General features: G+C 36.1%; 1 protein-coding gene across 6 annotated transcripts in view; it reads right to left on the bottom strand.

Annotated features, from left to right (window-relative positions):
• Positions 1-10,755: 10,755 nt before the first annotated feature.
• Positions 10,756-24,533, bottom strand: part of HTR1F (5-hydroxytryptamine receptor 1F) — a 279,529-nt gene continuing 265,751 nt past the window's right edge. For all 6 annotated transcript variants that reach the window (XM_082392441.1, XM_082392438.1, XM_082392439.1 and 3 more), the window contains one exon: positions 10,756-20,153. In XM_082392441.1, coding sequence (XP_082248567.1) covers positions 19,011-20,108 — 1,098 coding nt within the window. In that variant the 5' untranslated portion in view covers positions 20,109-20,153 and the 3' untranslated portion in view covers positions 10,756-19,010. The remainder of the gene's footprint in view (positions 20,154-24,533) is intronic.

Genomic DNA, 24,533 nt, shown 5'->3' with positions numbered 1-24,533 from the left:
AAATGATGACCACAATAGGTTCAGCTAACATCCATCTACTCATGGATGCAATAAAAGGAAAAGATAGAAGAAAAGAAAAAAAGAAAAAAATTCTCCTTATAGAACTCTCAGGATTTACTCTTGTAAGGACTTTCTTATACATCATACAGCAGTGTTAAGTATAGCCATCATGTTGTTCATTACATTGCTAGTACTTATTTATCTTATAACTGGAAGTTTGTATTTTTGACCACCTTCCTCCAATTTACCCTCCCCCCACCCTCTGCCTTTAGTAACCACAAGTCAGATCCCTTTTTCTATGAGCTTGGTTTTCTCTGTCTTGCTCTCTATTTTTTTTTTTTTTTTAGATTCCACACATAAGTGAGATAATACAGTATTTGTCTTTCACTGTATGACATTTCACTTAGCATAATGTCTGCACAGTCCATCCATGTTGTTGCAAAAGGTATGATTTCCTCTTTGTTATGGCTGAATAATATTCCATTGTATATATACCAAGACTTATTATCTTGCTTTCAGTTATGATAATGGTATTATGATTGTTTAACAAAAAATTTCCTTATTTTATAGAGATACATATGAAGTATTTATGGATGAAAAGATATGATGTCTGGGAACTACTTCAAGATAGCATAGGAGGGGAAAGTTGGTGCGGAACTAGGTAAAACAAGTTTGCCCGTGAATTAGGTAATTTTTGAATTACCTGTTTACTTTCCTATATCTGGAATTTTCTAAAATAAACATAAAAAGAGGACAACATAGGGAAGAGCGACACTATGACAGTAAGCACTGTTTTATTCGGGGGAATCAGGAAAGGCCTCTCTTTCGAGAGAAGACTTTCGATCAGGAGACTTTTGAGAAGAGGCTTGATGGAAATAAAGTAGCAAAATGACGATTAAAATAAGTAAATCTATAGGATTTTTCCTATAGATTTTTCCTATAGATTTAGGAAGCCACTTCAGTTAGGAAGTCACCTTTACAATGTTGAGTGGAGTGCGGGGGATGAAATTTGAGTGCAAAGGGCTGAAAACGAGTAAGAGGAGACAGTGTTATTCTTTCCAGTAGTTCACTGCTAAGGGCAGACAGAGGAGAGACAGCGACAGGGGAGAACACGCCTATCTGAAACAATACAGGATCTGCTGGGTCTCTGCTTAGAATTACCATCTGACTCTTAGCTCCCTTCCTGGGGCCACTTTTTCTGATCCTGTTTTCTTTTAGCTTCAGGTAGTTTTTTCCCCACCTAGCTGTCCTCTTTGGCCCTGCACAATTCCTTTAGGGAACTGCCTTTAAGCCCCATGTCACAAATCAGGTACTGCAAAGAGGCAACTGCCGGAACTCTTGTGCTGATGGAGGCTTTTATTTCTTCAGCTTTTGCACAAAGTGATTCCTCAATTGCTTCCTCCTTCAGTCTGTTCTCCGCTATCCTGACTTCGGCCTTCATTGTTTACTTTCCATTTTCAACCTTGCCTTGTCTTTCAGACTAGATTTTCAGCATTGTTTTCTTACCCATATTCTTGTCTACCTGTTTTCCAAGAATTAGGTCCTTGCTGTACACTGCTTTGGGCTGCCTATCTCAATCCAGCCCCAGGAGGTGTGGAGTTTCCTGAAGATACAGCAGAGGAAACCACAGATTAGGTTGTTAACCTACAGTTCTGGATCACCTCCTTGGTAAACCATGGCCATTTTTCATGTCCAAATTAAAATCCTCCATGGCTAGCCAACCTGGCACTAGAGGTAGAACATTACTCTAATACCTGGAATCCCTGGGCTCTTTAACCATTAACAGAGACCAGGGCAGAATTGCTGGCTCTACATTCAGAGGCCCAACCCCCAAGGCTCTGAGAGCCCTCCGAGTTCTGCTGCCAGTTTTCCCAGCGGTTCAGTCCTGCTGCTAACTTCTGTGTGATAACATGAGAAGTGTGCATAACGCACTTCTGTTGCATAATGATGTATTATGATGGTTATCATGACAAAAGCTCTTGGGCTCTAGTGTCAACTGAAATCTAAATTAGCTGCCGCTTTACAACGAATGCCAGTTTTATGTGAAAGAGTGACTGGCAGACAATCCCGGATTACCCAGACATGGGCATCTGGCAGGTATTTTCTCATAAATGAGCTTGTCACTTCAAGGGAATCAACTGACAGTATTCGTTGCCAATGAAAACTTCCAAGTTTTCAAGCAAGGGAGAGCATCTTACACATATGAGGTTTGTTTTAGTACTTTTCCTACTTAACTTTTCTCCACAATTATCCAAACTGAAGGCCAGAAAACTGCTTTTGATTAAGTGGTCTTCCCACATGGTGTTCAGTATTTGAGACAATTCACTTGTGTAATTTTGTGTGTGTGTGTGATAAAGGAGCTATTTCCTGTAAAATCTGATTTCAGTGCCAAGAACTACACTTTTAAAATGTGATTTAGCAATTTTATTATCTTACCAGTAAGGGGCAGCAAAAAACAATGTTTGTTTGAAATACTAAGCTAAATTAATCTGGAATTTGTCCTCTTAGTTTTTGCTTCATGAACACATCTCTGACCCCTTTCCCACTCTTCCTAGTGATGCTAAGCTAGAGAAATTGATGATGAAAGGGTCATCTAAAAGAGAAGACAGTAAACTGTAACATTTCAAATATGATTCTAAGAAAAGATAAAATCTGCCAGACCTTTGTGTTGACAAATGGTGAATCTCTTATAATTGCCAAGTTGGGTCCTAGGAACTGCCACACACCAAGTAAAGTATCCACAAAACTTATTCACAGTCCATTAACGAGAAGGAACAGGTGAAAGTAATATTTTGCCTTAATTCCGCATTTCTCACAAAAGGCTGTTTCTCATCTGAGCTTTAGTCATCTAGTTAAGAAATTATTTCATTTTAATCATTATTTATTAAGCATGTACCATAAGCCAGCAACCATTCTAGGCAGTGGAGACAAATGATAAGCAAAACCGATACAATACCTATCCTCCTGCTGCTTTCTTTTGAGCTGGGGAAAGTTATCCAGACTAAGAGAGGGGCTAAAGGTAGACAAGAAAAGGAGACACTGAACACCAAGTGTGAACAGAGAGTAAGATGCTAGTGAAGGATGGACAAGTGCCAAGTCCTAGTGCTGGAGTGATTTCTTCAGAACATTCTTTTGAATCTTTCACTCTGTTTCTGTGAATCTTTCACTTTTCAAAAAAAATTTTATTGGAGTATAGTTGCTTTACAATGTTGTGTCAATGTTGTGTTAGTTTCAGGTGAACAGCAAAGTGAATCAGTTATACATATACATATATCCGCTCTTTTTTAGATTCTTTTCCCATACAAGGTCATTAAATCTTTCACTTTCTTTCAAAACCTTCACTTGAATCTTTCCAGTCACAAATGCTGGTATGAAAAAAATGTAACTTTATTTTTCTTATATCTGGATGAGATCTCTATCTTAAGACCCATTCTTCTGAAGGATAAAGCTTAATTATTTCCAATAAATTCTATTGCTCCAGGGATTTCTGAGTATTTCATGCTTTATTCAAATTCAGACTCTGCCCTCCACACCCCTCTTTCTTCCTGTGTTTGGGAAAGTACATCTACTTCTCTTGTTCAGTCTGTCTCAATGCTGTGTTGCAATCTTTGAAATGTAACTCATGTTATAAGGTACTCAAGCGTTCTTTCGCCATGCTGGCATCAATATCAAGATGTGATTGCAACCGAGATGTGATCTTCTGTAATGTCTTCTTGTGTCCCTAGGGCCCTTGCAGGACAGATGCTTCTTTCTCTCTCTCCCTCACTTCTACATCTGGGGTCTTTGGGGAGAATTCTCATGCCACCACAGGCCATAGGATGCTCACTGGGCCTGTGTCAGCCTTATTTCTGCCCCCATACCCTATTAACTATATTTAAGAGATTGCTACTGTACTCTTCTAGAGTAGCTGATTCTGTGGGAACTCTTAGATGCTCAGGGTCCTAGTGGAAAGTAGGTGCAGAAACCCTTCACTTTCAGAGTCCCCTCAATACATTCTAGATTTTCTACTATCTACCCCCCATACTTTGCAACTTAATCATTGGAGAGACTAAATGAGACAAATATTGTTTTAAATTCCTTCTACGTTATACTTGCATCAAGGTTTCTGAATTTGAAAGCCAATATTTAGCATTTATTCCAGAGAAATTTCCTTGAATGACGGAGGGTCAACTAATAAAAGAAGATGCAGGGGAAAAAAAGTAACAAGCAATGTTTCACATATGGACCCATATGTTGAACTACACTGTGATTTAAGAATCAAACCCAAATCAACACTTAACTTCTACCTCAAGCATATTTCTCTTTTCCTTTTAATGCTGAACTCCTCAAAAGATGTCTCCATTTCTCAATCATCTAACAAGTAATAGTTCCCAGTCACATGGCATCTATGCAGCAGAAATAGAAATACTTTGTAAGATTTCATGAGCTTTCTTGCTTCAAGTTCACGAATATATATCTGTACTGAAATATAGGGGGTTTTGCTTTTTCCAGAATTCCAGTATTATCTGTAAGTTTTAAGTCAGCCTGCAGAGGGCAGCAAATAGTAGTGCAAATCCCTGTGCTTTAAACTTCAGAATTGTAGTAGCAGTTGATTAGGAATAAAGCATAAATGTGAGTTCACATTATCTAAAGTCAGCACTGAAAGTTTTTATTAATGTAAGGGAGATTTTTGTGGCTTTTTTGTTTAAGTAAAAATAAGTGCTGGGCTGCTTGTCAGTGAAAAAGAAGTGGTCAAATCTGGTTTTGGTAGGAATTTATTCCTCTGGTACTTCTAGATCTTTCTTCCAGACAACCAGGACCTGCTCACTGCCTCTAGATACTGAGAACACTGGCTCTCCCAGTGGGTTATCACATATGCCAGGCACTCAGAATTATGCCCCCTCCAATAAAAATAATTATCTTGTATTTCTACCTGTGTTTTCTTCTATGGGTAGTGATAATTTATATAGAATAACTACTCTTATATGCACACTATCCTTAACAGATATATATTATTAAAACCTAAGTATCTAAAATAAAGCTGTTCATAAAAATAATAAATTTTATTGCAGGACGGTATTTTTAAGTAAGTTTTACTTGCCTAAGGTGACAGGAATGAAGCAAGATTCCCCAATACCTAAGTCAATGATCAAATAAATAACTACAAAAACCTACAAAAGGGGGGAGGGTAAAATTTACCAGCAGCAACAAAATAAATAAAGGGTCACAACGTAATGCCATAATAAAATGGGGCCAAAGAAAGACATAGAAAATACTGTCACATTGCATTACACCTAAACTTGCCTTCATCTCCCAGAAGAATTATCATGATAAATGAGTCTAGAGTATTATGAAAGTTCTCACTAATGTCATCTAATTTAGAAATATGTGGACTGAGGAGTTAAGTAGGTATCTGTGAGAAAAATGAAGGAGAAACCCACAAAAATACAACCCTAGCTTGAGAACTCATCAGCGAAAAGAAGGGCCAATTGGCTTAATAGTATCCTTAATGGTACTGTGCAATGTTGGAATGACAGCCAACCCAAGAATCCACTCATGACAGAATCTCAGAGAAGAACTCAGATGCCAGATCTACAGCAAGGGTAACACTCCTCCACAGCAAGGCTCCACCTCTGCCATCTCCACATGCTCATAAGCTTGAAAGAAAGACCAGCTGGTTATAGATAAGATGAGAAGTGATTCAAAGAAAATCCGTATTATGTTGAATTGTAGCAGTACCTGATGATAAATGTGACCAAGGTAAAACTAAATCACATGGCAATTACGGAACTATGATAGAGCAAAAATGAAGATGGAAGGAAGGAAGGGAGGGAGGGAGGGAATACAGAGGAAGGAAGAAAACAAGGAAAAAAGGAAGAGACTTATAGTTCATAACAGGCAAAAGTCTGGAAATTAGCATAACTCAAACTACAGAGGCAGAGTCCCCAAGTGTTTTATGCTATACAATAACATAATGTCAAAGTAAATAATCCAATAAAAGAAGAGCTAAAAACCAAGATGATTAGAATTAAAAGGTTAAAAGGAGATTCAGAGATAAGAAAACAATCTGAGAACTGACCCATAATTGTAGATATAACAAATAAACCGTAATACCAGAAACAGCAAGGGAAAAAATAAATTATAATAAAACGGTGTAAAGGCTTGAGATAACTGTAATGGGTGCAGAAGAAAAAGCAAGTTTAAGGCAACTTTACTTCCATTACTGGTAACATGGTTAACTAAGTACCAGGACTGACCCTAATTGCTGAAAACAACTAAAACTGCTGAGCAAAAATATTTTTAAAAATCTTAAATGCATGCAAATGCTACCAAAAAAAGTTAATATTACTTAGGCTAAAAATAAGTTAAAGGCAGGAACTCCAAGAGGTAAGTAAAGCACTGAGGTTGTTTTTTGCCTTAATGGCATTTGCTGAGCTCAGATGATCTCAAGCATTAATTTTTAAGGTTTCAGGGATGGGAGACAAAGCCCACACCCCACTCAAGTAGGGATTATATTAGGAGACCCCTTTTAAATGAAACTGGACTCCAAAGTGTTATACTCCCAGTTTAAGAATGAACTAGAAAGACACACTGACACCAGTCTAGAACTGAAAAGAAAGAAAGAAAGAAAGAAAGAAAGAAAGAAAGAAAGAAAGAAAGAAAGAAAGAAAATTGCCCATCTTGAAACATGAACATTGAACCTTGATTCTGATTGGAGGTACAAAAGGATTTCTCCTGAAAATTCATAACCACAATCTGGCTTCCATTTAATTTGTATCCTGAACACACATCACATGATATTATGAAACACACACACACACACAAACAAAAGCAAACCTCTCAAATCAACAGGTAGTTTAGTTTAAATTAATACAGCACTGATAATGCCCACAGATGTCTCACAGAAACAAATGCTAATCCTCCCATGGAGGAATCCACCTTCATCCCAGGCCTCAAAGAATTTCCACAGATAAAGTTCAAATAAAAATGAGAGCTCAACGTAAAAAGAAAAAAAAGTCAATGAACACATAGGGAAACAAGGCACCACGCATGAGAGCTAGCATAAACAACATTAAGCCTCAGGAGTCTTCAGATACAGGAATTGTCAGACAGAAAAAATAAAAATAAATTTGTTTAAAATGTCTTAAACTATAAAAAGGCATGAAAATCATGAGTAAAGAATACAGAGATGTGTAAAACCCCAACACTTCTAGAAATGAAAAATTAATAGAAATTTAAAACTCAATGGATGGTGTATACCAAATTGTCTGTAATTGAAGTCCAGAGATACAAAGCAGTAGAAAAACATGAAAGAGAAATGAAGGACAGAATATGATGGTCTAACATATATCTAACTGGAATTCCAGAAGGAGAAGAATGAGAGAGAGAGTGAAAGAGAGACAGAGAGAGAGAGCAAGAGAAGGCAAGGAAGAGTGAGCATGGGGTAGGGGCTATATTTGAAGATATGGATTGAGAACTTTTCACAATTGGTGAAAGAATATAAGCATTAGAAGCAGTAACTCCAATGAACCCCAAGGAGGACAACTTAAATCCAAATTTAAGATCCACCATAGTTAAACTGCAGATCCCTTAAAGAAAAAAAGAAAGGAAAAGAAAAGGAAAAAAAATTCTTTAAAGTTCTATGACAGTTTTTTCAGAAGAGGAAATTCATTCAAATCTCATTCTCTGCCTTATCTCTAAGAAATACTTTGTCTTATTCTTTCTACAAATACTTGGAAAAGTATACAGAGAAACCCATGCTATAAATCCTGTTCCTGAATATGGATTTTTTTTTTTTTTGTCAGTTGGAACAGTTCTATTTTAGTTGACACCTGTAAGATCTTTTAAGATCAGTGTCAAGACGTAGTATGAGCATCTATATCTTCAAACAGGCTAACGTGGTATTCCAATTGTGCTGTTATCACAAAGTTAAATTCAGCTGAGTTAAGCTGACAAAGTACAAGACAAAGTTTGCTCTAAAGACACATCACGGGGATCCACTGCCGTGGCAAAATCGTTACCAGCAAGCTGAGTAGTCTGAAGTAAAGTCGCCCGTCTTTGAACAGTCAAATTAATTCTGCAAGAACTCAGCTGCTGACGCGGAGCACAGAGGTCAGGATACTCACAGAACCCGCGGGCTCCTGTGACTGCGCATGCTCCAAACTCCGAGCTCGCGCTCTTCTCGGGATGAGGCCGATCCCCCAAGCGAACGCAAGGGGGCGGGTGTGGCTGCGGGCTCAGCTCTGCAGAGGCGGCTTCAGGTTCCACTTAATACCGCAGCAAGCAAGTCGCCGAGACTCTCGACAGCTCCACTATCTAATTCTAGGGCAGGAGCAAGCGGTGGTGCTTATGGTAGCCAAGTGATGGGAGGCATGGGCTTGGCAAACCAGTTATGGCGGCCCAGCCAGCCAGCCGGCAGCTGAGTGGTGGTTATGGAGGCGGCTATGGTGGCCAGGGCAGCCTGATGAGTGGATATGACCAAGTTTTACAGGAAGACATCAGTGATTTTCAATCAAACATTGCATAGGCAGCCAAGGAGCAGGGAACAGCAGCTACTACAGTAGTGGAAGCCGAGCATCTATGGGAGTGAAGGGAATGGGAGGGATGTCTGTAGCATGTCCAGTGTGAGTGGTGGATGGGGAATGTAATTGATCCTGGTCACTGACTCTTGGTCAACATTTTTTAAAAGAAAAACAAAACTTAAGTTTTAACAGTTTTGCAGTACAAGCTTGTGATTTATGCTTACTCTAAGTGGAAATCAGCATTGTTTTAAAGACTTAAGTTTCAGTATTTTTGAGCACAAACATTCATTTAGGATGTAACAACTAGGTTGAGTAATCTATGACTGTTAAGTAATTTTCAGCTTTTCTCAAGTTAGTTATATTGTAGGATGTGCTTAAGCAGTAGGTGTATTTAGGTTAAAGCAGTTGAATTATGTTAAATGTTGCTCTTACACCACATTACATTGAACACTGGATGCATGTTGAAAGACATGCTTTTTTGTAAAACTCAATATAGGATCTGTGTCTACAATTAAAAGTGAGACATTTCTCATGTTTGTTAATCCTAGTTTCATTTAATAACCTCTATGGCACGTAAGTTTAAGCTTTTTTTTAAGTTAACGGGGAAAATTTGAGACACAATACCAATACTTTAGGATTTTGGTCTTGGTGTTTGTATGAAATTCGGAGGCCTTGATTTAAATCTTTCATTGTATTGTGATTTTCCTTTTAGGTGTATTGTGCTAAGTGAAACTTGTTGAATAACTATTCCTTTTAAAAATAAATAAATAAATAAATCGCAGCTGTGTGTACTAAATTGATACTATAATCAAAAGAAGGAGTAGGAAGGAGAGAGTGGAGGAGAAGGAGAAACAAAGAACCAAGTAAAACCAAACAAACTCACATCTCTCTGGGAAGTACAATTACCTATTCACAAATATTTGGGAATAGGTGGAGATGTTTGTTTTCCCCCCTATTGTTGCCTTCTAACATAGTTTTTTTTTTTTTGAAATAACTGATGAATATATATCTTTCTCTATGGAATATATGCAAACATGTTTTATTTAACTGGCACTATAACCTTTTCTTCTTGTCCTCCTTTAAGTGCCAACATTTTTTCCACTTTGTCTCTACCAAGGTTTATTTTGAGAGGGAAAAGCCGAAAGAAGCTATTTCTCAAAATCTAATACATACATACATACAACGTGATTACACTCAAAACCGTTCTTAAAAGATCGGAACTCAAAAGGGAACACAATGCAAGGATGAAGAGAACTCCCATCCTTCTTTTCCATTTGCACGTGAGTGTTACTTAGTAACAATATATCAGTATTTTTTACTGATTTTTTTTAAATTTAGGAAAATAAAAGGAATTGTCTCCATTCTAAATAGAACTTTACAAATGAGAATATAAATTCTTTGAGTGAACTGAAGGACCAGAAGTGAAATTATTGTAGGTTATATTGTCGAATAAGGGAAACTCATAGCTCAGTCTTCCACAAACACTATGGAAAAACACTCGGACACTTAAAATCCACGTCTGCTTCATATTTTTATTCTTCCTTTGTAGTTTTTAAATAGAATGCTATAGGATGTTTTGAAATGATAAAGTGAAAGCCAACACTCATTATTTGAAGGATATGATTTATTTTACATTTTACTGTTTCGGGGCTAAGCAACATCAAATTTCAGCACATATTTATTTTTGTTACGCTTTTAACAGCAACAACCTGAGCAGACTTTCATATTTCATAGACTATTAAAATTCATATTTGAACATTTTCTATAGTTTGGGCAGTTGCTATTAAAATTGTTAAAATAAACGTAAGTGGTTTTTCATGTCTTTTTTTTTTTTTTATTAAAGATAATAACCACTATATATTATTTTTCATCAATGGGAAGATTTTGAGAAAGAAAATGCATTTAAAGTTTTGGCTCAGGTTTAATAGTGTACATATACAATTCTAGTTCATTGATTACTCAGTGGAAAATACAAACGTAAGAAATCAATTATCCAACTTGAGGCACCAGATGTTTTGCTTATGACATACTTTAAGAACAGGGAAAAGGACAGAAGATTCCTGAAACATACATGCCTTTCTAATTGGAGTTATTTTTGTGTAAGTATGGCAAGTAGAATAGATAGTATTTAAACTTTTAGATTAATTGGAAGATATAATAGAAAAGAAAATCAAGGTTAAAACAAAGTCATTGCTGGGTTCGGTGTTTATATTTTGAGACATCAGCATAAATGAAAACACAATAGACAAAGATATGAACTTACAATTCACTTTTTATTCCCTTCTTTAGGAGTATGTAATTAGAGCCAATTTTGTAGATGAAGAGACAACCATGCTGGGTGGGACCCTTGGAAAACAAGAGGAGTTCAGCTGGGCATCCAGAGTTAACACACTGTGTTCCCCAACATCAGAGAGATTCTCAGGGGCTTGCTGTAGAGCTGGGGAGTTTTAAAGAGTTGACATTTCTATGTTTGGTCAACCTAAGAGTGCTTGTACCATAATCATATAGGATGGTGAGGTGGGTATGGGCCCCTATTACTTATTACCTCTTTTAAAATGCTTGAGCTAAATGAAATTGTTAAGGAATGTTTCTCTAGCTCTTAAATATATAAAGAATGATTTCCAGAATTCCCCAGAAAATAAGAACTGTTCCATTTGAGCTGAAGAACATATTGCAGTTTCTACTTCACTGCAGAGATATTTCTTACTCTAAAATGCTATCCTCTTTTCATTCACATACAAATCATGGAACAGAAGGGGACTGGGGCTGGGCAGGGAGTATGAAGAGGAGCGATTTCACGTCAGGTGGGCTGGAAGCCAATAGCTGAGTTTTAATATGACCAAGTGTATTTATTTGTATCTGTTTTAGAATAGCAATTAAAATACTGTCTTTAGAAATAGACAACTTAAAGCATTTTTATATAGTGTACATATGGTTTATGATGTATAATTACCAAACAGCAAATTTTTCATAATGCACAGATAATTACCAAAAATTAATGTTCTATGAATTTCATGTTTTCATTTTCAGTAAGATATTCTCTAATCATTGAAAATATAAGAACAAGCTTTCTATTTCTAGCAAAACACACATTACCTCTCAGTTTCCCTTTTGATAAAAATACGCTTGTATTTCTTTTTATTACATTTAGGAATAAAGATAAATCAACTGTAACATCTTCTAGTTACTAGGACACAGGGAAATGCACCAGGCTCACTTAGAGAAGGAGATCAGTATTCAAAAATATTTGCGATAGGTATGGAAGGAATATAAAGAAATAAACATATGTCCCTTAAGTAACTTACATTACTATTTTTAGTTAGTATAAAAACCAAACACTCATGAAGAAACTAGTGATATGAAAAACAGATAAGGAATTATTGAAGACAATATTGTGTCCTCACGATATTGAAACTGAATACAAATTTAGTTTCAAGGAGGAAGTGGAATTTAATCGGTGCTTTGAAAGATAAATTGCATCAAGGAGGTGGAGGGCACTTCAGGTGGAAGGGAAAAAAAATGCTAAAAGAGTAATTGAGACAAGAATGATCAAGGCACACTGTGAGGACATTGAAGAGAGGGACCGGATTAGAGAAGACAGCACTTGTTGGGGTAGACAGGATAGTGGGAAATAAGATTTTATAGAGGGTGGTTATCTTTTGTTATTAATATTAAGGCCCTAATATTAGGGACAAGCCAGAGAGTCTGGATGCAATGTAATAAGCAATAGGGAACCATTATTGAATAGTTACTTTAAATTTTAATATTTTTATATAAATTAGTAGTGTTTTTTTCATACACTCAGTAGAGCCTAAAATTAAGCCTCCAGTCTTATTTTCAGCAACTTAGAGTTCTCATTTCAAATGAAGGTTTTCCCTTTAGTATTTAAAGGATTAAACTAAAACCCTGATCCTGAAACATACGGGAAATCACCTCTGACTATATCAGTAGGAGAAATCCATGCTGGAATAATTGCGGTTCTGATTTTAATAGGGTGGAAGGATTGTATTGCATCCTTCAAGAAAGCTAACCAAGTTTCAACAATGCCAGGCTTTTAGTAATAGGGATGGCAGGATACAGCAAGGAAAGAGACTTGTGAGTGCCCATCAGGGCGGCATTTCTGTAGCTGCAGATGGGGTTTTTGGGAGTTATTGCTCTACTAAGGACAGAGCTTCGAGGGAGAGTCAGAAGCAGGAGGCCATCAATCACTCACTTCTCTCCAGACTCAGAAAAGGCAGTGCCCAATCCAGAACACCAGTCTCCCTGTCGTTTGCTCTGATACATTCCAGACCTGCCACAGAGAATAATAACAATGCTAATTTACATTTTGTGGTACTTTAGTGTTTTTCAAGGGTGTTTGCTTTATCTCACTCTACTTCCTTAGTCTTTCAATTCTAATTTGAGGCACGCAGGATAGATGAAACTTGCTCAGCATCAAGTCAGTGATTAGCAGAATCAGGATGCTCTTTTAGCCTTTTCTGATTTCAAATCTAGAGGTTTCTTTACTCCTTTAAATTGTTGCTTCATATGTGATGAAAAGCTTTCATTCTTTGTCCTAGCAAAATTTAAATAATATACTGATTGAGAATAGACTTTAATATTTTTCTAACTGAGGGCTTTATAATTCACTGAGCAATGTTGATGTGATTTTTACTTCTGTTCAGTTTTGTATTAGGCACTTTTCATATAGTAGCAATTCTGACTGGAACTCAACTAGTGAAATGGTGGTGAACTTTCATTTTCAGTTACTATAACTATGTCCTTTAAAATTCTTATCTAGCTAGCTGGGAGCTTTCAAGCAATGGTCTCTAGAAAGGCTCCAAGCTCCAGCTTCGTTAGAACAGCTGGAAAATCCTGCTAAAGACTCAGATTCTGGGGTTCCATTCAGGACTCACAGATTTAGAATCTTTGGGATGTGCCTTTGTAACTAGCATCTCAGGTGATTCTTCTGCACACTGATTTTAAAAAGCTCAAATTTGAATGACTCCTCTTCCTTCCTGCTGAAAACCCCCTCTCTTCCTCTTTCTTTTTCATCTTCAAGTTCAACAGTGTGCTATGCTAAGAAGAGCATTTCTTTTTTCCAGTTCAGTCCTTCTTAACATCTGCAAGATCACACACACACATACACACACACTCTACTAGGGTCACAGATCCACTCAAATCCTAGCCAAGCCACCTAACATGAAGAGGAAATTGTCAATGTTTGTGTGTGTATGGGGGGATGTGGATGAGTAAAATTTTATTTTATTAATGGAGTTGGGATGCGGGAAACCCCAAAGCAGCAAGACCCAGCAATATAATGCAATTATAATTATATAATAATTAATGATGCAATATATGAAATAAAATATAATGATATAATAAGTATAATTTTTAGGAATGAATGTTAATTACATATAATTTAGGAATATTAACAGGATATAGTGAAAAGTTTATTGGAGAGCATAGGAAGAAAGACATAGCAAGCTTTGCTGTGTATCTACATAAACCAATAAGGTCATTTTACTGTCCTTGCAGAGGTGGAAACTCTCCATGGTAGAAATTAGAGCTGTGACACAAACTTCACTGAAAGGCTAGTTTGACAGGATTTGTTGTTGATCAAAATAATATTATACATTTTTTTCCTCAGAATTTTTATCATTTCTGGCCTAATCAGGGAATGCAAATTCTTTGAAAAATTTTTATCTTTCTCAGGTAGGTTTCAAGTACTATCATGCTTCGTACAGAGAAGATATTCTTTATCAGTAACCATACATTTATTATAATGTTGGAAAGTATTTTTCTCAACAAGTGCCTCATTTAAATAATGGGGGGAAGCATATGAATTCACAAGGCCATGAAAAATGATCACAATGCCATACAAAAGTATTACTTTGTTCATGACAGAAATATTAACTTGCCTTTGGAAATATTTTCTGGCAAAATAAAGGTCTGAATATAATCATTTGAGTTTTTAGGAGGGTATTAGAGACACATTTTCTTTCTTTCTTTTTTTAAATTTATTTATTTAATTTATTTATTTTTGGCTGCATTGGGTCTTCGTTGCTGCACGTGGGCTTTCTCCAGTTGCAGCGAGCGGGGACTACTCTTCGTTGTGGTGCGCGGGCTTCTCATTGCGGTGGCTTCTCTTGTTGCGGAGCACGGGCTGTAGGCACACAGGCTTCAGTAGTTGTGGATCACGGGCTCTAGAGCGCAGGCTCAGTAGTTGTGGCGCACGGGCTTAGTTGCTCCGTGGCATGTGGGATCTTCCCGGACCAGGGCTTGAACCCCTGTCCCCTGCATTGGCAGGCGGATTCTTAACCACTGCACCACCAGGGAAGCCCAGAGACACATTTTCTAAAACAATTTAATGTGGACACATTTTGAATTGTGCAGGATTATTTTTGAAGGACTTTAGAATATATTAAGGAAAAATCCTTCAAGTTTCCTTTCCTGCAATACAGTAAACCTGATTTTCTGACTGCAAGTCAAAAAAAATCTTGTGTAAATTCATGAGGAAGCTCTTCACTCCTTGAGGTAGAGGAAAGCATGTCAGCAGGAAGCAAATAACCACTCTCACTTTTCATGATATTTGGTGGAGCAAGTCAGCACATGTCCTGTTAACTGGCTTCCAATTTTTCTCTATTTCTTTTTGACACAAAGCTCTTGATAAAGAGGGGCAAGCTTAAGTTTGAGCCTGAGAATATGGGGATTATGCTTTGCTAAGGAATTTTAAAATTCGGAGCTGTTAGAATAATTTGGAAGTGAGTCCCAAAGAAGCTTTTCTTCACTTGGAAGTGGGGAACTTGTGTAACCTGGAGCACAGGGAGGGGGTTGAGGTGGGAGCGGGGGTGAATCAAGTTCACCAGAAAAATGAAAGGAAGATTGGTTTTGGAGATTCAAATGGAAATTCATCCTACTTAAGGGCTGACCCATCAACTGCCATTACCTGGATAAACTGTTTATGCTATGGATTTGACCCTGGGGGGTCTATTGTGAAACGAAACAAAACAAACAAAAAATTAGGGTGGAGAATCCATATTCCCAACCCAACCCTATAAAAAAGACCATATTTCATAAACAGAAGTGGATTTTCAAACATGATTTGTACATAGCTATGCCAAATGATAGACGTATTGGACTTAATTTAGTATTCAGTAGTTTGACATCCTATCTTTTCTTTGGTGTTTTGACCTTGTCATTTACACATCCTTCATTTGAAAATACTTAGAAGAAGCAGAGCAAAAACAAACCCTCCACTTAACTTTTCTGGTGCTGGTCTATTTAAAATTGTAGCAGGAAGTTAACCTTCATTATCTAATATTTAACCACTTTCTATGATATTTATATATTTTCTTCTACCTTATCAGTTAAATATATGCATTATTATATTGTTACATTTGTTATGGATGTGAAAATTTATTTTCCTCAGTAGAAGTCTTCAGCTTTTAGTAACTTGGAAAAATTTCATTGAGAGAATAAATCCTAGGTATTCAGAGAAGCATATCATGTTATATGCAATCTGTTCTTCATAAATTTTTTTAACAGTCCAAATTACAGATTATTAGCCCTTACATTCCTACCCTTTAAAGCTATTAAAGAGAAATCACTCATATCAGTTCATGAGGAATGGCATGATCTGTATCTTCAGCATGTGGGGAAAACACATAGACGAAGTGATAATTACTGTAATGTGTTCTGACCCCCCTTGGATTAAAAAAATGCTTTAAACACAAAGAAATAATAAACTTGATTCTGCAGAGAGCTCTAAAGGAGAATCTGACTTGCCTGTCACTTAGAGTATTATTTTCCTAGATTTGAGCTTCAGTCCAACTCAGAGTAGAGGGTAGTATGTACGTTTGGGTGAGCCTCACCTTGCTTGAGAATTCTTCCTTTGGGTTGATGGGCTGTGTCTCTTAGAGTTCTCCAATATAAATATATACATTCCTGAGGTGAGTGTAAATAAATTAACAGATTATTTTAACTTTAGCAAGGCCTTTGGGTAAATAAATCACAGAATCAAATTTTGGTGAGAAGGAGAAAGAGAAATAAGCAGAGAATGATAGGGTCTCAAACACGCTTTGGACTGTCAACACAGCACACAGGCCCTGGGAAATAAAGAGAAGAGGACAAAAGAAGTGGCAGGAGCCTTAGATACATCTCATCTACTTGTTGGCTTTGCTTGGACCAGACTGCTCAGGAAGTGCCTGTGAGCTCTGATATGTCTTTATGTGCTTAGCGTACCCAAAAGAGAAGTCATCATTGTACCAATAGGCCCCTTCTCTTGAGTTCCTCATTTCAGTTGAGAACTAGTTATCTTAGTGACTCATGTCTTTCTATCTGTCTGCCTGCTTATTAACATATTTGCTATAACCTGCAGATTCTACCTCCACAATACCTCTCATCTATTTCTTCCTTTACATTCCCATTGCCAGAACCAAGTTCAGGACTTTATCACCTCTTGCCCAGATTAATAATTGCTTTCTAACAAGAAGTTATTATGTCCAGTACTCTCTCTGCTCAAATCCACTCAGATTTTTTTTCTAGAATTGCCCTAAACTTGTAATATTTCTGCTAAAAAGCATCAGTGACCCCCTCATTGACAGACAGCAACCAAATTGACTATAGACTTCTTTTTCTGACACTCAGAGTCAGCCACAATAATGGCTAGTTTCTCTTTTAAGCTCTTCTTCTGTCATTCTAAATAGCTGCCAAACTCACTGCTATTTTATGATCATGTCCCATCAAATGCTTGCAGGATGCAGTCTGAAATCTTTATGTTGCCACCACCTGAAGTATGCTCTCCCAAATCTCTTGCTCAAATGCTGTTCATTAAATATCCATTTTAGATACATTCTTTACAAAAATTTCCTGATTTTTCTCAACTAGATGTGATCAGTTTTTCCTTTGAATCATCATAAAAATGTAAACAACCTCCATGCTGATCTTTGTTTTTTCTTTTCTATTATAGTGTTCATATTTTTGTTGTTTGTTTCATCTTTTAGATTGTAAACATGTTAAAGGAAGAAACAGTATTTTATTATTTCCCGTATCTTCTATACATCTTCTAAACATTGAGAGTACATCTCAATGCCTTATATAAAATTAAAGTTCTGTAAATATTTGTTAGATTGAGAGTAATGTGTCATTGATACATAAAAAGTTGATGTAATGTACTCTTAAGCACCCCACTGGGAAAGAATAGTTAGAATACACATGAAGGTACAGCTTAGAATAAAAGGGAATGTATTGTTTTTTCAAATGATTTTGGTTGATGATAGGATTAAAAGGTGGTATATGACCTTGCTGGTTCAAATGAAATGAAATCTTCTCAGAAGCCTGGTTCTTTTGTTTTCAAATCCCTATATAAATATGGTAGATAAACTTATGAAATTGCTTTGGCTCACTGAACTTGTGGAGTGACTAATTGGGAGATATATACATATATAATATATATAACTAATATAATATTCATCTCTGCTTATTCATTTCTATCAGTTGGGAAACTAGAGATTTTTTTGAAGTCAGTGAAAAGTCTAAGAATTCCTACCACATTCTCTCTAAAAAAAGGGAAATAGCTGCTGAAGTACAAAGTATCACAGACTTTTTAGTTAGCAACTAAGCTTGTTAACATTAACAGAAATGAAATATATCTGAAATTTTTTAAAAAGTCAGGCATATAATATCTATGGCAAGTAACGTAGGTTACTTAGTGCCTTAAATTTGATTCCTAAACATAGCAAAATTAGAACACCACCCTCAGACCCTCCCTGAGTTATTTCTACTAGGGTAAGGCTTTGATTTCAAATGTTGATAATATATGATTAAGAAAATATTCTTCTAGGAATTCATATTAAACAAAAAGAATATGGTAAATATGCACAAGTTCAGTATCCAGAATCATTTTGCAGTACCTAGCTCATTTTATGATTACTCCTTACTATCAAAATACAAAGACAGTATCAACCTCTGACTTTTATGTTTCCTCTGGTCACACTAAGTAAGAGTCTTTTTTTTTAGCTCCTTCCCCCTCCTCTTTTGCCTAGGGTAAGATGGAGAGGGGACAAGAGTGGTTAGGTAGGAGAAATGTGTGCTTTGTGGTGAATTTTATCTTGTCTATAAAATAATAGAATCATATAATAAAACAATAAGATTACGTAGAAATTATGGATGGAGGTATGTTGTTAATTGAAAATTCTTCTGTAGTTGTTATAAGATATAAACCTGAAAAATCACTGTTAGTAATAATATATATATATTTCCAGTTAGTTTTTAGGGACATTGCATAGGCAAAATATTGTTTATAAACAATAAATTATTTTCTAATTTCACATACTCTAGAATAATGGTCAAAAAAAGCCTTTAAATCAATACATTATATATTTATGTTACTATTAAAATATATATTAATATCATTCTAGCAGCTTTAATTTATGTCCTTCTAAAAGTTTAAATGTTTTATTCTTTATCATTCATTTAGTTACTTCACCTCGAAAGAACCCCAATCTTTTCATAATAAACTTCTTTAAACTAACATCGACATCGCACAAGTTTTTGGAATGCTTTCTTGAAGTCTTCATTAAAGATTGTATAAATCAGTGGGTTTATAAGGGAATTGAGATATCCAAGCCATGTCAAAAAGTTTGACATTTCTTCAGAAATTTTACACTTTTCACAGACATTAACAACCAATTCTTTTACAAAAAATGGAAGCCAACATATTACAAATGCACCCAAGATTAATCCCAGGGTAGTGGCTGCTTTGCGTTCTCTTGTGCCTGAGATCTTTTGCCTTCTCCAAGATCTCTCATGCTTGAATTCAGACCTGGGGCTTTTCACTGTGCTATGAATTTTATCAAAGTCCGTTGATGGATCAGATAAAGACTTTTCTAGCATGTACGGTGTGGAGACCAGTCTAATGCTTTTCTCACCACTCCCCAAAAGGTGACCATTCAGTTCCTCCTTGGCAATCCTACTTGCTTGTCTCTTGTGGTATAACGTCTTTGCTGCTTTATATATTTTGTAGTAGAGGATCAAAATCAATGTTAATGGGATGTAGAAAGCTCCAAATGTTGAGTAAATAGTGGAAACAATGTTGTCGTGTTTGATGATGCACTCATCCTCTCGGCTAGTTCCTTGGTGCCTCCAGAATAGAGGAGGCATAGAGATAAAAATAGATATAATCCAAACTATGGTAATCATAATGCCAGCATGCTTGGGAGTCCTTTTCCTGGCATACTCAACAGCATCTGTGATTGCCCGGTACCGATCCAAAGCTATAGCAGAGAGATGCAAGATGGAGCAAGTGCAGCACGTGATGTCAACGCTCAGCCAGATGTCACAGACCACTTGCCCCATAATCCAGCTCTCTCTCACAATATACACAATGCTGAAAGGCATCACCAGGACAGCTACAAGAAAATCTGTGACTGCAAGGGAGCAAATTAAGTAGTTGGCTGGGTGGTGTAGCTTTCGGGTCACGATAATTGCAGCGATCACAAGTGAGTTAATGGTCGTCGTCATCAGTGCCAGCCCAGAGAGAATGAAGGACACCAGAATTTTGGATGGCATTCTGTCGAACAGTTCTTCCGAGGTCAAGTTTTGATCAGATGAGTTTAAGAAATCCATTTTTTGTTTGATTTAGAAGATTAATATAGCTGAAAAAACGGACACCTGTAACAAAAGAGAGGAAAAACAGTTCAGAGAAGGCTTCAAAGATTTTTCTCTTCCTTTCAGAATAATTTTTTTTAAAGTATACATGTATCTTTTTCCAGAATAGTCTATGGATTAAAAACATGGAGTTCAGATAGCAGATTTTCTTTTTCTTTACATTTAAGAAATACAATAAGAACAGTAAAAAACAATAACTTTAAAAACATTTTCTTAAAATAGGGCTCAAATAAACAATTTTTATGCATAAAATAACCTATCACTAAAATCTCTACTATTATAAAAGTGTTTAAAACCTATATTAATATTAGCTATGTTTTTCTCTTTGTCTACAGCAGAAAAAGTTTAAAAGCACATGTCATTAGTATATATTTGTGCATTATATAATGTAATATAAGAAAATACCATTTTAAAGGCAGTATTCAAAATCATAAACAATTTTGTACTTAAAGTTACACTGAGAACATTTTCATTGGGCTTGTGGAGACTAACGGAACTTTCAATGTATTTTATGTCAGGATATAAAGGTTATAAAAAGAAAAGTAAACAAAATTAAAATATTTTTAGTGTATTTCTAGCATTCCACGATCATTTTATGAAATTAGGTAAATGTCAGAGTATTTAGTAGTCTTTGTGGATATAAGTAGTTAGTTTGGTTTAAAAAGACGAAATAAAACTAGTTGGAACCGAATAACCATACAACACTGCCCATAATTATAATGACATATATGACCAAAATAAACCACTGAACGAGGTGAACCTTGCCAGTAAGAAAAGCTCATAACGTCACACACCCTGAAATGGAAATTATTCTTTACAAGACTCCATCGTAATGACCATGTAACCTTACTTTTGAAAGGGAACCCTCCAAACGTGGCTTATAATTTTTACTTCAGTCCATGCTATTACTTAATTGCAAGTCAAATACGAGCAATTAGAGTGTAATTAAATAAGATTAATCGTTTTTATAAATAGTTTTTATTTTCCAAATCAGCACTTTTCTCTTTCTTTAATAATTCTTTAGTAGCTACCTACATCTTTGGAAAAGACAGAGAAAAGATGGAAACCTGAAACTTTATTCTTAGTTATAGTTATAACTATTATTGTACCTCTATATTCCTTGAATTATTTTTACTTTAAAGTGGTTATGTTTTACTAATTGGAACTGACAGAACAATAATTTAAAATACTTGATATTTTTATATCAAGTGCTTCTTATGAAGTGTGTGTGTATACATATAAGATTATGCATATATATATTACAAAAACTTGGAGTGCAGCATATTTAATATCCTACTTGTGTTTGAGTTACCAGTACTAAATTTAATTTTTATTTTCTCATATTCATTGAAGGCGGGTGCTGATGGCTTGCTCCTAAGCAAATTGAGTGGCAGAAGAAATCTGAATACATGAGACCCATAAAACAAATAGTCCCGTATGTAATTGAAAAGGAGTTGTATATCTAAGTTATTTATATCAACATTTACCCATTTGTAAAGGGCAACTAAGACAACTTCAGATAAAGAATGGAGGCTACAATCTCCCTAGAAATTCTAAACCAGTGGTTTTGGAACTCTGTTTGCCTCAGAGTCACCAGGAGGGCTCGTTAAAACACAGATTATTGGGTCCCAGTCTCTGGAGTTTGAGATTCAGTAAATCTGGGGCAGGGCCTTCAAAACTGCATTTCTAACAAGATCCCACATGATGCTGATGCTGTTTGTCCAAGGAGTCAGGTTTCTGGCGGGTAATCAATACGGTTCTTCCTCAGCTCTTTGTCTAATCCTTTCACCGCTATAGCCTTTATGAGTTCCTCTCATAAATGTCAGAGAGCAGCTCTGACATTTCTGCTGTACAACTTTCTCAGCACCTCTCTTTCTCACATTCTTATTTCTTGGAGCTTTTCAAATAAATGATCTTCCTTTAGCTTTTCTTCTGATGCCTCCCTGACTTTTTTTTTTTTTTTCAACTTTTTATTATGAGAATTTTCAAACACAAAGTAGAATAATGCAGTACACATCCATGTGCCCTTTACAGAACTTCATCAATTGTCATCATTTTGCTAATCTTGCAGAAACAAGTGTTAATTATAATCAGAGATAAAACAGGATTCAAACTTTGTGGAAAAGAGTAAAATATACTTTTTTACCAGCAGTCAAATGGTGAAAGTGGGCAGAATCATTGCATGGTGCAACATGGTAAAATAAATAGAGGGTTAAGGTCCTTAATAGAAGGATGCATCCTGCATGAAAGGAGGTGGGACATATTTTATAAGCCCCTCTTCATACTGTAGGAAGACTCAGGACCACAGCCTATCTTTTTTTTTTTAGATTATGAAGTTAAAGAGAACAGCAAAATCATTTTGGTGTAGCAGCAAATCAATGGATTATGTTGCTTATAGGCAATCTCTTCTAAAATATTCCTCTGAAACTGAGAAGCTGAAGAAGGCTGATGAATCACCTATTTTAAACTGTAATTTTTGCTTTTCATGTATGTTTAAACCTAAAACCTCTCTTTTAATAAGCCTCTACTGAAATATTCATTTGTGGAATAATTCTAGCAAGTTTTTAATGCAAATATTCAATAGTTTCTATAAAGAACTCTGTTTCTTTTTCCTGCTACAGTCCCTTCTTATCAAAATTGCTAATGTGTTGTGTTACTTAGGCCTGCCAGTACTGGGTAAGTTAAAAGGAAGAGGGCAGGGAGAATTCTGTCTTTGCTGCCATCTGGCTTTTCTTCCCCTTCAAAACAAGGTCTCTTTTAATATATGTAAAATTTTCCTTTAGGTTTTTTCCACTTAAGCCGAATATCTTTGAGCCATTTTTTTTTTTTTAACATCTTTACTGGAGTATAATTGCTTTACAATGTTGTGCTAGTTCCTGCTGTGGACCTAGAGTCTGTCATACAGAGTGAAGTAAGTCAGAAAGAGAAAAACAAATACTGTATGCTAACACACATATATGGAATCTAAAAAAAAAAAAAAGGTTCTGATGAACCTAGGGGCAGGACAGGAATAAAGATGCAGATATAGAGAATGGACTTGAGGACACGGGGAGCGGGAAGGGTAAGCTGGGATGAAGTGAGAGAGTGGCATAGACATATATACACTATTAAATGTAAAACGGATAGCTAGTGGGAAGCAGCTGCATAGCACAGGGAGATCAGCTCAGTGCTTTGTGACCACCTAGAGGGGTGGGATAGGGAGGGTGGGAGGGAGACGCAAGAGGGAGGGTGTATGGGGATATATGTATACATATAGCTGATTCACTTTGTTATACAGCACAAACGACATTATAAAGCAATTATACTTCCTGACTATTTTTAATCCTGACTTTGTGCAGCTCTTGGACCCCCTGCTCTAGACATGTTGACTCCCTTTCTAGAAGGTGAATTATTTGATTAACTGATTTCTCTAAGTATCACACTGTAGCATTTAAATTAGGCTCAATAAAATGGTACTTAATGCTAAGGGAAAAAACCAAAATGTGTCATATAAATTCTACTGCATTTAACAAGAAATTTTTCCATTATTAACTTTAGAAAGTTAATCTTCTGAAAATTGTTTTTGTAGAAAACAAAGAAAATAGGAAAACAAATTGCAGCCAATCACAATTGGGTTCCTTTTTCTTTTTGTCTTATTTTCCTTGCCACTTAATAAGAATTTCAATAAACCATCTACCTTCATTAATTCAGACATGGCCTCTAATCAGATTCTTTCTTACTCCTTTACATCTTAGGTTCCCACAGTGAGTCCTCATGGTGCTAGGGACCACTTCTGGGTTACTAGACATAGACTATGTCACACACATTCTCCTCAAACTATATTCTGTATTTTGAATGTATTCACGGGGAAATAGTCAGGATTATTCTGTAATTAGAGCCTGTAGTCCCATCATTTATGTGTAGCCTTCTTGATAATAACAAAGAGAGAAAAACTTCCCCAGGCTTAACTCCATGAATATTTGCCAATGTATTGATTTAGCCACATGGTGCATTTTACTTCTCCGCTTACACATAGTTTTTAAAATCTAATGTTGATTTATATTCAGATGTCTGATCTTGATGTCCAACTGTATTGTTCTCATTCAGGTTAAACTATAAGCTCATTGGGGCATAGCTTAATTTACTTTATATTGTAAATAACCTGGGGGGGGGTCATACACAAATAGTTTTAATAATAATGCTGTAGAGAGGAAAGAAAGCAAAATTCAATTCTATCAAGACCTCGTAAGAACCCATAACTTGGCTGCTCCAATTAGAATGATAATAATATTTATCTTTTCTGAGTGTTTAATTCTGCAGGAACTATGCTAAGTGCTTCGCATATGTTAACCCATTTAATCCTCACTGCTAACCTATGAGGTAGGTACAGTTATTATCTCCCAT

The sequence above is a fragment of the Balaenoptera borealis genome, assembly GCF_965194805.1.
Source record: "Balaenoptera borealis genome assembly, chromosome: 5".
Classification (NCBI taxonomy): domain Eukaryota; kingdom Metazoa; phylum Chordata; class Mammalia; order Artiodactyla; family Balaenopteridae; genus Balaenoptera; species Balaenoptera borealis.
This window is presented reverse-complemented; position numbering and strand designations above follow the sequence as displayed.